Source organism: Monopterus albus, unplaced genomic scaffold (assembly GCF_001952655.1).
Source record: "Monopterus albus unplaced genomic scaffold, M_albus_1.0 scaffold316.1, whole genome shotgun sequence".
Classification (NCBI taxonomy): domain Eukaryota; kingdom Metazoa; phylum Chordata; class Actinopteri; order Synbranchiformes; family Synbranchidae; genus Monopterus; species Monopterus albus.
In genome coordinates, this window is record NW_018128196.1 from 390,930 (window position 1) to 404,017 (window position 13,088).

Genomic DNA, 13,088 nt, shown 5'->3' on the forward strand with positions numbered 1-13,088 from the left:
CCAAAACACTTGAGGCATGAACTACCAAACAGGCCATGGTGGCTGCTGATGCAGCCTGTAACGGCAGTGAGAGCTTTTCCATCCTGCACTCGGGCAGTTAGCTGCATGTTCCGTCCAATGAAACACAGAGCCAAAGAGGAAACCCACAGCTGGCGCTCAGAGAAACAAAAAGGTTTTTGCCGACTGACTTGCAAAGTCTGCAAAAACAGCAGCTGCAGCTTGTGATGACGAGGGCAGCAGTGACCCATCACTGTACATTCAACATATCTGGGTCTCAAACTGACGAACCAAATCTCCTAACACATGAAACACCAGATAATTTACCACTTTGTTTGACTAATCTTTATGGGCAGTGTCGGTTTTGACCCTCGGCCTTGGACGTCAAAAGTGTGAGCCACTGAAAACCTGCAGAGCTCGGACACGGTGCAAGGAGCAGGATGACAGAATCTCAAATCTGAAATCTGTTTCTCTGAGAGGAGTCAGGCCAGAGTGAACTGAAAGAATGAGGAGAAAAACTAAGTGAGGCACACGGCTCTCTCCCTGTGGAAATCAGCAGTGGCGGTGGGGTGGGATTATGGAGTTGGAGTAATCGTCGTGTCCACAGAGGGATTACAATGTGCTCTGCCTGCTGCAGATTGAAAACTGTGTGGCAGAAATCTATTTTTCAGCAGCGATACTCAGATTCTGGGACATCAGGGCGAGCATGACAAGCACACACACACACACACACAGAGTGAGAGAATGTGTACGTGTCACAGTAGTATGAAGAAACACTGCAGCACCAAAATAAAGCTCACTGTTAAGTCGAACAACATGCAAGTTTCCATCCAAATGTAGCTGAGACCTGATACAGCTGATGGAGGAACAGCTGGTGGAGGTGATGCCTCTAGCCGGGGGACACCAGCAACACGGCTACTGTACAGACAATGTACACAGAGAACATTTAACATTCAGTATTTATCTATAGATTAGAGATCTGGGTCATTTTCAAAAAGTTTTAACTTTTAATTAGCCTTCACCAGGCAAAGTCCCGCTGAGGTTCACAACCTCTTTTGCAAGAGAGCGTTGGAAACAGCAGAAGAACAGGTTTCATGCAGCATGACAGGAAACAGCCACGCAACACTAAACCAGACGACAACATGTAAAACCTTAAACTACAAATCTGTTAACTAAGAACAAAAACAACCAAATACTAGTGAACTTACAACAGTCTAAGTCTGCCACTGGCACCAGATCTGTTCATGTAACTTCACTCTACAAACCACTGCAGGTATTCTCAGGTGGGCTCTGCAGCGCTCCAAGTCCTGCACCGTTACTGGGACATCATCTTGTTATTACAAGATCGTGGAGTCATAATTAGAACACAGGGTCTCCAACCTTTTAGTTATGTGTGTGTGAACGCACTGCACCTTGGCAGTGTCAGACGTCAATTTAAAGGGAGCCTGCCTGTCGGTGTAAAGGTCCAGTATGAGGGAAACGTCAGGTCAGCTTCAGGTTTTAGGTGCAATCTAAGTAAAACAAAAGATCTTAAATCAAAGTAACAGATGCTCGATTTTGTCTGACAAGACGGTTCTTCTTACCAGGATGTTTGTATGTTTCACTTATTTAAAGATTCTTGTTGTCCTTAGTTGCCTTAATAACTTGTTACTGAGACTTTAATACTGCCTCTGAGCAACTTAATAATTGAAATTAGAATGAGCACAGTCACACAGCTATTTGATCGACACCAACAACAAAAACCTGTTTTGCATCAGATGAATGGAGTCTGGCTGCACTAGATTTAAGACCTCTATGAATTCTCGAGACTAGATGTTTTACTTGCAGAAATGTTAAAACATTAGGCTAAAAGTCAAACCGTATTTCATGCACTTCACCCCGTGATGGCTGGGTTTGCTGAGCTGCATTTCACAGTCAGGCAGCTGAAAACGAGTCAGTCAGTCAATCCTGGGAAACTCAAACAGAACAAAGCACATTCCGGCTGCCAGGCGTCCATCAACACCGCAGCAGTGTCTCCGTTTACTCTGGTCCCGTTAGCTGGCGCTGGCAGCCGGCCACACAAACGCCACCCAAACACTGAGCGCTGGAAACCTGCAGGGCGACTTCTGTTTCACCTGAACCCACAAAAAGGAGCCACACACAACCTGTCGCCATCCTTCGCCGTCAGCCCCTCACAGACCGGTAACAATAAACATGGAGGAGAGCGATGACAGTGACGGGGTCAGTGGAGATACCAGGATGTTTCACATGCGGTGGACGTTTATGGAGACACTTCTGATCAGGCCAAACTGGAAGGAACATATCATAACCCAGTGGTTTTGGAGGAAACTGGGCCATTTGACCATCGCACACACCACCTGGTTGTTATTCTTGTGCACGTGGCTCACATTTCAGTTACATCTGTGCATGTGGCAGTTTAGGAGCTCAGTGGTGTTCACACCGGAGCCGGGTACATGGCACTGACACACATGGACGGGAAGCAGAGACACAACAAGGTCAGAGCTGAGAGTTAAGGCCTGGGACGTGGACACGGCCAAAGTGAGTCATCAGACAGAAACATGTCCCGGTGACATGGGAAAATTTATGGAGTCGATCTGGAAATTTATTTTATTTTTTTTTTAACAGTGCAACAAAATTTCAGGTTGCTCTGTTGTTTGGAGCATTTCTGTATACGACTATGAACCTGCATCATGGCTGACAGAACCAGAAGCCTGACCAGACCTACTGATGGTAGTCTCCACTTCAAACACATCCAAGTGAACACTCCTGACCTCTGACCTCTCCTGTCACAACAGCCTACCCTTCCCTTTATGAGCTGCTGTTTTCTCATCCTCTCAGCACATTCAGCAGATTCCCTCCAACTCTCCCTCTGCCACGTGCTGCTGCTGTGTGCTCTCAGCCCCCTGGACGGTCACGCCAACACCGACAGACTTTATGACCCGTCGCCCTGCTGTGACGGCACACATAAAAGAAACAAACATGAGGACGGTTGTAGCCACGATGCCCACAGGTCTACAAACATGGCGAGGTCTGAGAGGCCGGGGGGCCTGTTAAATCATGATCAGTTTACTGACATGTATCAAGTGATGTTTGACTGTAATCTGAACTAAATCTGTGGTTTACCCCACAGACCGGTGGCTGTGATGATAGCAGAAAACAAGAGTCAGACTGTGCACTAAGGGGCCTATTTCAAGAAGGCGGTTTTGTCGAAACTCAGAGTTTGTTAACCCCGAAATGAGGGCAACTCGGAGTTTTCGGTTTCAGAAACGGAGGTAACTTAAACCCGTGAAGCGGGGTAAGTTAAACCCGTTTCACAAAGAGAGGTAATCTAAACTCAGAGTCAGTTACTAAATTACTCTGTGAACCTAACCTGCTGGAAAAAAAATAGAGTACACTTTATAATACTACCTATCATAATTTAAGCTTTATTTAGTAGGATACTTACAACAGCCTGGGGTTCTGCTGTGACAGGAGGCTCCAAAAGGCAGATATTACCATCAGAATCTGTTAAGACCAACAAAAAAACCCAACCCAGAGTGTAATAAATGGATATATCAAAAGTAGCCTATGTAAAAAATAGAATATATAGGTAGGCCTCTTACATGTAATGAATGCACTTGTATCCTGGGGAGTGACTGGTTCTGATGAACTCCCTCCAGGAATTCCCTCAGCCACTGGCTTTCCAGTGCTCAGGCTGAGGGCCATCTCCTCTGCATGTGTCAGTGGTGGTGGTGCAGGTCCTCCACCAGTTTTTCTGGCCTCTGCCTTCTTTCTGTTGGCTGAGTAGTTGTCAAATGATTTAATTGTATGAAAACAACATTTCACCCATGTTGAAAATGCTGCTGCACTGCTATACTCTGCAGGCTATTTAGTTATTTAATATGTCAAATGTTTGTAGAGTCAGGTAGTCTACACCCATGATATGATCAAGCCTTACCTGTTTGAATTATGTTTTTATATTTCATTTTTAGCTGCTGCCACGTTCTTTTTATGCCTGCAGGATTGCACCTACATGAAAAATAAAATACAATTCTTATATTACTACATCAGTCTTGGGTACATTTTAAAAAAGGTATTTTGATTAATGTAATAATTACTCTCCATAAGACGTATTGGATTACCTATTACTCATTACCTTACAAATCCCATATCAACCACAATAGGAATTTTAAGAAAGGGTAGACATAAAACTGCACTTTTAATTCGTACAACAATCGGCATTTTATGCAATTACTGACGTTACTCATTAAATTATTGACGAATTAAGAACCATTCCTTACTTTACAAGTGACAAATAATCACATTACTAACATTATTTAGTAATTACTTACACCGACCACTGTATGATTAAAATGTAAACTTACGCATTGACTCGGGCAGCTATTTTCCCCCAAGCTAACTCTCTCTCTTTCGCCGCTGCAACCGTGTTGCTTCTCTTACGGAATATGGGCTCGTAGTCACTATATGCTTGTAGTAGCACATCCATTTCTGTCGGGGAAAAACGCAGACCTATTTTGGCTTGGTCCTGTTGCCATGGTGACTCGTAATTTCTTCACTCCATTGTTCAGGGCTTTTTATAGTCGCGTGGCACGCGCCTAACTCTGAGTCAGACAACTCAGAGTTGATTAAACCAACTCTTTTCAGCTGTTCTGAAACCGAAAACTCCGAGTTGTCCAACTCTGAGTAAGTCAACTCAGAGTTCAGGTTTGAACTCTGAGTTTGTTAAACCGCCTTCTTGAAATAGGCCCCAGGTGTCTCTGCTGCAAACCATCCCACACTGAAAGTCATGTACACCACCAACCAAGCACCAGCACCAAGGGGCTTTGTAATTGCAGAGCATTAGTTTATTTCATGGGCTCAGACACTGTATTTGCACCCAGCAGCCTCAGTGCACACAAACTTGACTTTCTCCAAGTATTTTCCATTGCACAGGAGCGCTCGCCAGGGCCGCTGCCGGTCTCCCTTTTCTGGCTGACCAAGCAGCTGAGCCCTGGAACGCAGCCATATGGTCAGAGAGAGGAATCGAAGGCGCTATCAGAAAGGCTGGCGACTCCATACTGGACACAGGTCATCATGCAATAAAGTATATCCTTCCTTTTCATCTTTGGTCCGGAACACACGGTGTCCATTCCTTCCAAAAAAGACCTGAAAATCTGATTGGTCTGACCACAGTGCACGTTTCCACTGTGTGATGGTCCATCCCAGACACCTCCAAGTCCAGAGCAGTCGACCCCTGCACACTGTTGACATAGGGCTTCCTTTTGGCACAGTACAGTTTTAAGCAGCATTTATGTTTGTAACTACGTATTGTAGCACCTGACACAGGTGAGCCAAAGTCATCTTTAGCCCACGTGGTTATATCGCTTATAGAAGAGTGACGATTCTTGATACGGCACCGTCTGAGAGCTCGGTCATCCAGCTCAGGCTCAGCCCTCAGCCTTTGCGCACTGAAATCCCTCCAGATTCCTTAAATCTTGTAATGATGTTCTGCACCGTAGAGGGCGACAGATCCAAATGCCTTCCTATCTTTTTCATTTTGATTTTACACACCATCCTGACTTTTAGTGATTTGGGGTTGTACATCAGCAGTGGCATTACAGAACATGTCGTCAGTCCCACACACTTCTCAGTAATTTACGAAGTCATCAACACAAGCCCATATCCTGGTTTATTTACAGGGACATTCAGCATTTAAGTGAAAATGAATCCTTGACTAAAAGGTTGCCCAGCACATCACTGGCACTCTTTGACTACTGTCACCGTGTCAGGACGGTTTTCTGAGGCAGCCTGTTCCTCACTCTGTGCTCAGTGACAGAAACATATCCCTGTGGATGTTGTGTGGGATAGTGGGCTGTTTATCTAGGTGTCTGAAACACAAACCTCACACGTGCAAACAGTCGAGCTGTTCCTGGTTTGAATCCCATTCATGCCCCATAAACATATTAATGTGTCACAGAGGAGTGTGTCATAGAAGAAAGTGTCTTTGGATGACGGGTTTAAAAAAAAATCTGAATTCTGTGTTTCCTCCAGTTTCCAAAAGTTTTTACTGCATGACAGCACAATCTCACTAAAATGATTTGTGCTACTGGGACACCTGAGTCAAACCCTTTCAGGACAAACACTTCAGTTATATTTAAATGCAGCTTTCTTTAATTAAATGATAATTTTCTGATCTATTATGTTGTACAGTTTGTGGCTTTGAAGCACTAACAGTTTGTCTAAGAGCCTAATCAAACCTTTGCAGGATGGCTCCTTGCTTTCCAGGATTTTTTTTACCTATTTTGTCATTATTTCTAGACTTTCCAGGACTAGAAAGCTGAGCCCCAGGTTGTCTGCAGGATGTGTGGTGTCCCATATGTGAAGCATTCTGGATTCAGAAAGAGGCGACTGTACCTATGAGAGCTTGGAAGAGGTTGCTCTGGAAGATGTCAATGACCCTCTGGATAGAGTGCCGGAGCTGCCGGTCCTCTGTGTGGTTCAGCTTGGCCCGGTACTCCTCCAGCAGCAGCAGGGCTCGCTGTGCATCTGGACCACAGGAGGAGGAAGCAGCAGAGGTGAGCGGGGGATACGACAAAGCAGAACAGATTCATACTGGGTCTAATGGAAACTGATCTGAGACATGATGGCAGCAGCTTCAGCTGTGCAGACAGGCAGAGCCACAGCTGCTGTCTGCAGCAATAATCCCTCAGCACTGAGCTCTGCGCTCTGCTGGCCCTGTGCACATAGTGGGCAGTCTCACTTCAAAGTCCAGATGGGAAAAGATTTAAGACTGTGGGCAGGTTTAAAGCCAGTATGAATGGAGTTTGGTTTGCCTAAAAAGAGGCTAAGTGGAAAGGTTTACATGTACCTGATAACTTCAGTTCCTTTCCAGAATCAGATGAATCAAACCAAACCCTGTAGAACCATCAGACTCTATTGATCCCGGTGGGATATCCACCAGCTACCCAACAGGATGTAAAGCACTTCACAGTATAAGTATATAAGGTAGTTACCATCAGCTCCACCTTTACCAGCTGCAGCATTAAAGTGATGGACACAGTAATCATTAGTCACTATGATCCAGTAGTATCAGAGACATTACATACAAGACAGTGACGTTCTGCAGGACGAGTACTGGTACTGTTGGTACTTCAGGTAGATTTGGATGCTGACACTTTAAAATTTGAATGGGGAACTCTTACTCTTAACAGAGTATTTGTACACTGTGGTATTACTACAGTAAAGGTAGTCCAGTAAAGGATCTGAGTACTTCTTCCACCACTCATTATATCTATTACAATAAAATTCACAGACTCAACAAAACTGTGTCCTCATGGTATTGTACTGACAATATGGGAGGTAAAATCTAATTATTAGCTATTACCTTTATAAACATAATTAGGTTACTATTGGTACTTGGACACTTTGCAGATTTCCATTTTTTTCAACGATAAAAGTAAAAGTAGACACGTTTGTCTCTATAGCAATTATACGAGGATATTTTTCAAAATTTTCCTGTTAGTCTACTTCAGGGATGCAAAATGTTTTATTAATATTAGAGTTTATTTCTGGCCGGGCTCGTCTCCAGACGAGGTGCCCCATTTACAACTTGTTAGCAACCGCGGCTAACCGGCTAGCCCTACTTTAACTCACTTCACCTGACTGGCACGGCTCGGCTCAGAAAGACCACGCCACACAGGGCGTGTGGTGTGTGTTTAGGTGGAGTTGCGTGTGTGTCCGTGTTTGTTTAGGTGTTGTTGGTACCCCCCAGCAGGCTAGCCCTGCTAGCTTGCTAGTTTACATGAGAAGTGAAAGCAGCTTACCTTTCTTTCTGACGGGCATGGTCGGGTCTAGCTCGGCTCGGCTCGGTCTAGTTGTGTGTCAGCCACATACACCCCCACACAGCACGAGTGTTTTTATTCGTTATTCCGCCCGTTAAACACGGCGGTCAGCACTCCAAGTCGGGCTGAAGAAAACCCGTCCACGACAACGCCAAGTTCCGCTCCGAGCCAAACAAACCTCCAAAGTAACTGTCAGGGGAGACTGACACGTCCAACGAAAATAACAGCTCCAACTCTCCGGGGAAAAAGACAAAACAACACCAGACCCGGTTCAAACTAATACCAGCGACAGCGAGCGGGAACCCGGAACCAGCTCCGTCTGTTACCGACTCTCCGCGCCGTAGTTCCCCGCCTGAGAGGCTCCCTGCCCCGCCGTGCACCGCGCAGGCTGACCGCAGTGGCGACACACGGCTGGTTAAAAAGTGTGAATCTAGCCTTGAGGAACTGTGTCAAAGTCCGTGTAAAAACCAGTCCGTTTCCGTGCAGGCGGCGCATGCACAGGCTGACCGCTGCTGCAACTGTGGTGGAGGAAAGCGATCCGCTGCGGGGCTCTGGTGGTTATTACCGAGATAAAAAACTTCCAGGCTGGTGGCACACCTCAGGTCCAGGCTCACTTATCCTACTCATTACCAGCGTTGTCCATCCGTGTCAAACTTCTCTCAGTCTAAATCCCTCTTCTGCTTGCTGTTTGGGTTTTTCCACCACCTCCTCCTCTGTCCCTGTTCTTCCTCCTTCACCTCCTGCTCCTTCACCTCTCCAGGTTTACAAATTCCAAACTTTCCTCCAAAATGGCGTCTCCCAGGGCTGGAAATGTGAACCATGTGATTTCCAAAAGCCTACCCCTCCAACCTGCCGCCCAATCATGCTGCTCACCTACAAGACGGGGGAGGAGGAGGAAGAGGAGGGTCAGGATGGAGGAAAAAAGTTTGGATTAGGAGAAAGGGAAGGTGAAAGTGTGAGAGGAAGGAAAAGCAGAGAGAGGGAGAGGAGCTGAAAGCTGGATACAAAAGAAAAATATGAGAAGGTAAAAGTGAAGAAAACAAAGAAAACAAGGGGAAGAATAAAGAAAAAGAACAGAAGCAACTCAGGAAAACTACCTGTGTTTCCTCCAGGGCGCTGTGAAGAAGCCTGTACCATGTTTCTAAGATAACAGTGTTTTGCAGCCAGGGTGCATGACAAGAATAAGCCGTTTTACCTGGCTCACACTTCATTCTGGGAACATTTAACAGAGACCTGAGCAGTAGATCTAGTGCTATACAGGGCAGGAGACATAGCAATGCTTTAACAATAAGAAGAACATATGCGTTTGTCTCCTTTGGCATAGAGAACCAAACTGTAGACTGGACTCCTGTCAAGCTGGACTGACACTATGTCAGTTTACTTTTCTGTTTTTTCGGTGCGGACTTAGGTTTGGGTCGGTAGACATTTTTTGTTCTTTCTTGTCTTTATATTTTTCTCCTTAGTTATCAGAGACAAGGTCGCTGTAGTGGTTGTAAAATATACTGCCCCTTGTTCATTGCTAGTTAAACGCAGAACACTCTGGAGTTCTGTTATTGTTAATATGCAGATTGTCTTTGTTGTGTCACATGAGCCTCTGCAGATGTATGCTTCTTTCTACTGTCGTTATATAATAAAAAAAATAATCAAAAGACAAAAACTTTATGGTTTTACTAGTTTGCAAAGAGAGTTTTATTATCTTTGTGACCTGCTGGTGTTGTAACCATTGTCCAGCTGCATGACTGATAATACAGAGTAGTGTATTTCCTTTGAAGGGCCCCATCAGGTCTGAGGTCAGGCAGTAAACCCTTTGGTCACCACGAAGATGAAACATCCTCCTCTTCCTCTCTGTGTGAAACACTTCTTTTTCTCTTTGTCTCTCATGTGCCGATGCTCTGGCCCAGATTAACAAGAGGAGTGTGCCTTTATTTTTAGATGCTCATGTTTAATGAATGGCCTTGCCTGAGTCTCGTATTGCGTCATGTTTGAGTAGAGAAGGAAAAGTCTCTGCTCCGTTCTCATGCCATCAGGGGGTCAACAGAGAGCGGGTTTCCCTGAAATACAACAGGACAGAGTGAAGAGGTGCTGTAACACAAAGCTAAACCATGTTCACTGGTTAAATTGGAAGGGCAGAAAACCTCACGTCATTCTGATTAGAGAGCATTTGCAGGTTGTTCCCAGGTGGTTACCAGTGAAGTTCACCTCGCTCTGACTCCTGCTAAACGGAGAGTGAGCTAACAAGATCATTTGGTTGCTTTGCATATTTGGAAATATTTGTTAATCACTGAACTCAGTGCACTGGTCACCAGACAATGGCCCCCTACTTCTTGTAATTTAGATCTTTGTGGTATAGACCTGATGTGGATGTTATCAATGTGTAATAGTCACAAATGCTTCAGGATACATAAACAGAGAGAATTTGTTTTCTCTCAGAGAAAACGGAGCTGAGGTTTCCTAGAGAGGCATACTTGGTTGTTTTTACCACAACACGTGTTGCCATCAGAGGTGATGCCCTCCTGCTCTTATTTCCATCACGCCGGCATTAATAAGGTGTGAATTTATGCTTGTTTTCTTCTGGCTGCAGCTTCGCAGTCACCGTACAGACATGAGAGCAGTATGAACACGAACATATACAACTCAAGAAAGTAAATAAGCACCTTTCCTGACACTGTGAAGTTTTCCTTAGAAAGCAGCACCTTTACCAGAGGAAATACATCAGGTTTTGTTTAGGTTCTTTGGTTCCTGGCTCAGCGACAGACCAGCTGCTGCTGTATTAAAGTAACATTCATACACAGAGCTAAATGTTCATCTAATCTCAGTTCATGTGTGATGATGCAGCTCCACAACAACACAATTTTACCACCGACGATTATTTGTGAGGTTTCGTTTTACATTTGAATGGTGTGGTCTGATTCAGGGATGCAGCTCCTTTTTAATGCTAATGACACCTTTTTATCTCTGTAGACAAAGGACATTTTCTTTGAACTACTCCTTTAAGGAGTATTTCTGTGTTATGTGCTTCTATGCTGTATTTTAGTTGCGCACCAACGGGTTTTTATGTGAGGTTGTGTGATGTAAATAAGAGCCACGCTGGCCACATTAATGCCTGTGACGAGTGTCTGAGCCTGGTATTTGTCTGTTTACAGTGTGGCCGTGTGTGTTGCAATATGTGTCACAGGCTCAGGCTGCCAAAGTTCAGATTTATGCCAAGATTAATTATGAACATGTTGTGCAGATCGGGATGAAAACCTACATGACATGTACAGTAATCACATTACAGTGTCAGACATCAGCGCTCGGGCCCAGTTCACACACTGTAGGACATGATGCAGATGGAACGACAAATCCTGCCCTCCACATCTTTGGCTTGCAGCGTCTGAGCCGTGTCTATGTCGACCTGCTGTGGCAGTTCCTCTACATAGCACCTGTAAACCTGCCAGATGTGGTGAGAAATTAAAGGACTGTTAGGAAACATTCCTCTATGATTTAACACCTCCAGAGGGTGAGGGACTGTCAGTACCAGTCTCTGTGTCCTCTGCAGAGATAGATACACAATGGACACATCCCAGTTCCCTGAAATGATTCATCCTCACCCAACCTGGAAGCTGTGGCCATTTGCCACCTTGAAGGACATCACAAATTTCTTATTCCTGCTCTGAGGAGAAAAGAGACGAACGCATCCTAACTGAAGCCTGTTACAGATGAACACGCCCCTTTATCAAAAATCAGTTGGTGATTGGACACGATCAAAGGAAAGGACATCTCCTGTCTCTGAAAATGTTTCCTCAGTTCCTCTGTCCTCACATCTTTTCCTTGCATCTTATGTGGGAGGGACTAAGAGAAAAGACACAAATGAGGCAAACACGGATGCGATTAAGAGACTTGGAGAGATTGTTATAAATTGGTGACCTGGAAGAACACAGGTCTGTCCGAGTTACAGAGCTTGTCAGCTAACAAGCTAGTCAGCAATCCAATCAAGAGTGAGATGGGGTTTGTTTACTAGAGCCGGAGATGGTGGAGCTAGGCTACACGAGTCCACCACGTGTCTCAGTGCTGGACACACACAGGTGAAACTGCACAGGGAACAAGTTCGACACTGTTCAGTAAAATTTTTATGTTTTTATTTATTTATTTATTTATTTTAACCAAAAACCAAAACTGTTTAAAGATATTTATCAGTGCAGTGGAATTTGGACAGATGGGTGAATGGATAGGTGCTGGCATGGAGCATGCTGGGTAATCCCGTCCGGGCCCCTGCTGACCCGGCTGATGATGAAAACAGCAGCAGGCTTAGAGTGTTTCTGAACCGACAGATGGTCCTTGTCTGTGCTCCTCCACTGAGATCACATGATCAGCGAGTCCATATAATGGGGTTACAGCAGGAGTGATATGAGAGAGAGGATGTGAGTTTGAAGAACTGCAGACTGGTTTACTGGTCAGCCCCCAGACAAAGACTATGACAAGGTACTGAAATATCTGGTCCATGAGCGGCTGGTGTGGCTGCGGAGGATCCTTCAGAGGTGATACTGCATTTCAGTGATGCAGCTTAGACTTTGTGATAAGTATATTGAGATGGTAGGCTGAAGGGAAACCTGTGGGTTTGTGGCTCTGAACAGCCGCTGCTTTGCCCAGGTGGTGATCCAGCCTTGATCACAGGAGCCCTGAACGTCTCAACTCAGCCAACACACCCTGGGCCAATCAGAACCAAGAACTGTCTGTTGGTAAATCTCTTTCTCTGCATGCAGAGCAGTGTCAGGCCAGTCTGGACACACACATAAAATCAGATCAGTTGTATAACAGCCCAGTGTTGGCTTACAATACCCCACGACGTATACACATGCACAGAGGACAAAGTCTGTGCATTGTCCCGGCTGAACCATGGTTGTACAGCAGTGCAACCTGAAGTTAACTGCCCCCCATTGTGTGTGTATGTGTTACACATGACCCTGCTGGGACGGAGTGTGTGCTGTTGAACAAGCGCTCCCTCTGTCAGCTGAGCGGTGAATCAACGTGTTGGAGCTGCAACAGCAGAGCTTTTGTCACTGCTGCCGGCACCAAGCAGCCGTCCAAATCACACTGTTGTTCCTGTCCACCCCGTCCCTCTGCAGCTCAGCGGACAGCGGCCGTTTATCCCATTGTCACTCGAATGCCTCCAGTCCACGAGATGGTTTGAAACAGTAGGGGTCAAACTAGCAGCTGAGTGTTCATCATCAGTGCAATGAGGAGGATTAACACTGGGGGAGGGGGGTTCTCCAGGAGGTCAGAGGTTACCAC

At 45.4% G+C, this 13,088-nt stretch overlaps 1 protein-coding gene across 10 annotated transcripts in view; it reads right to left on the reverse strand.

Moving 5' to 3' along the window:
• The window catches only part of dlg1b (discs large MAGUK scaffold protein 1b), an 85,000-nt gene extending 76,199 nt beyond the window's left edge, over positions 1–8,801 (reverse strand). For 7 of the 10 annotated variants that reach the window (XM_020623919.1, XM_020623918.1, XM_020623920.1 and 4 more), the window contains exons 1-2: positions 7,800–8,800; positions 6,391–6,522 (exon numbers count right to left, since the gene is read on the reverse strand). In XM_020623919.1, the coding sequence (XP_020479575.1) occupies positions 6,391–6,522; positions 7,800–7,818 (151 nt within the window). In that variant the 5' untranslated portion in view covers positions 7,819–8,800. Of the gene's footprint in view, positions 1–6,390; positions 6,523–7,799 lie in introns of all 10 variants that reach the window. The other 3 variants (XM_020623913.1, XM_020623912.1, XM_020623921.1) reach the window with 2 other exon arrangements.
• Between the last annotated feature and the right edge of the window lie 4,287 nt (positions 8,802–13,088).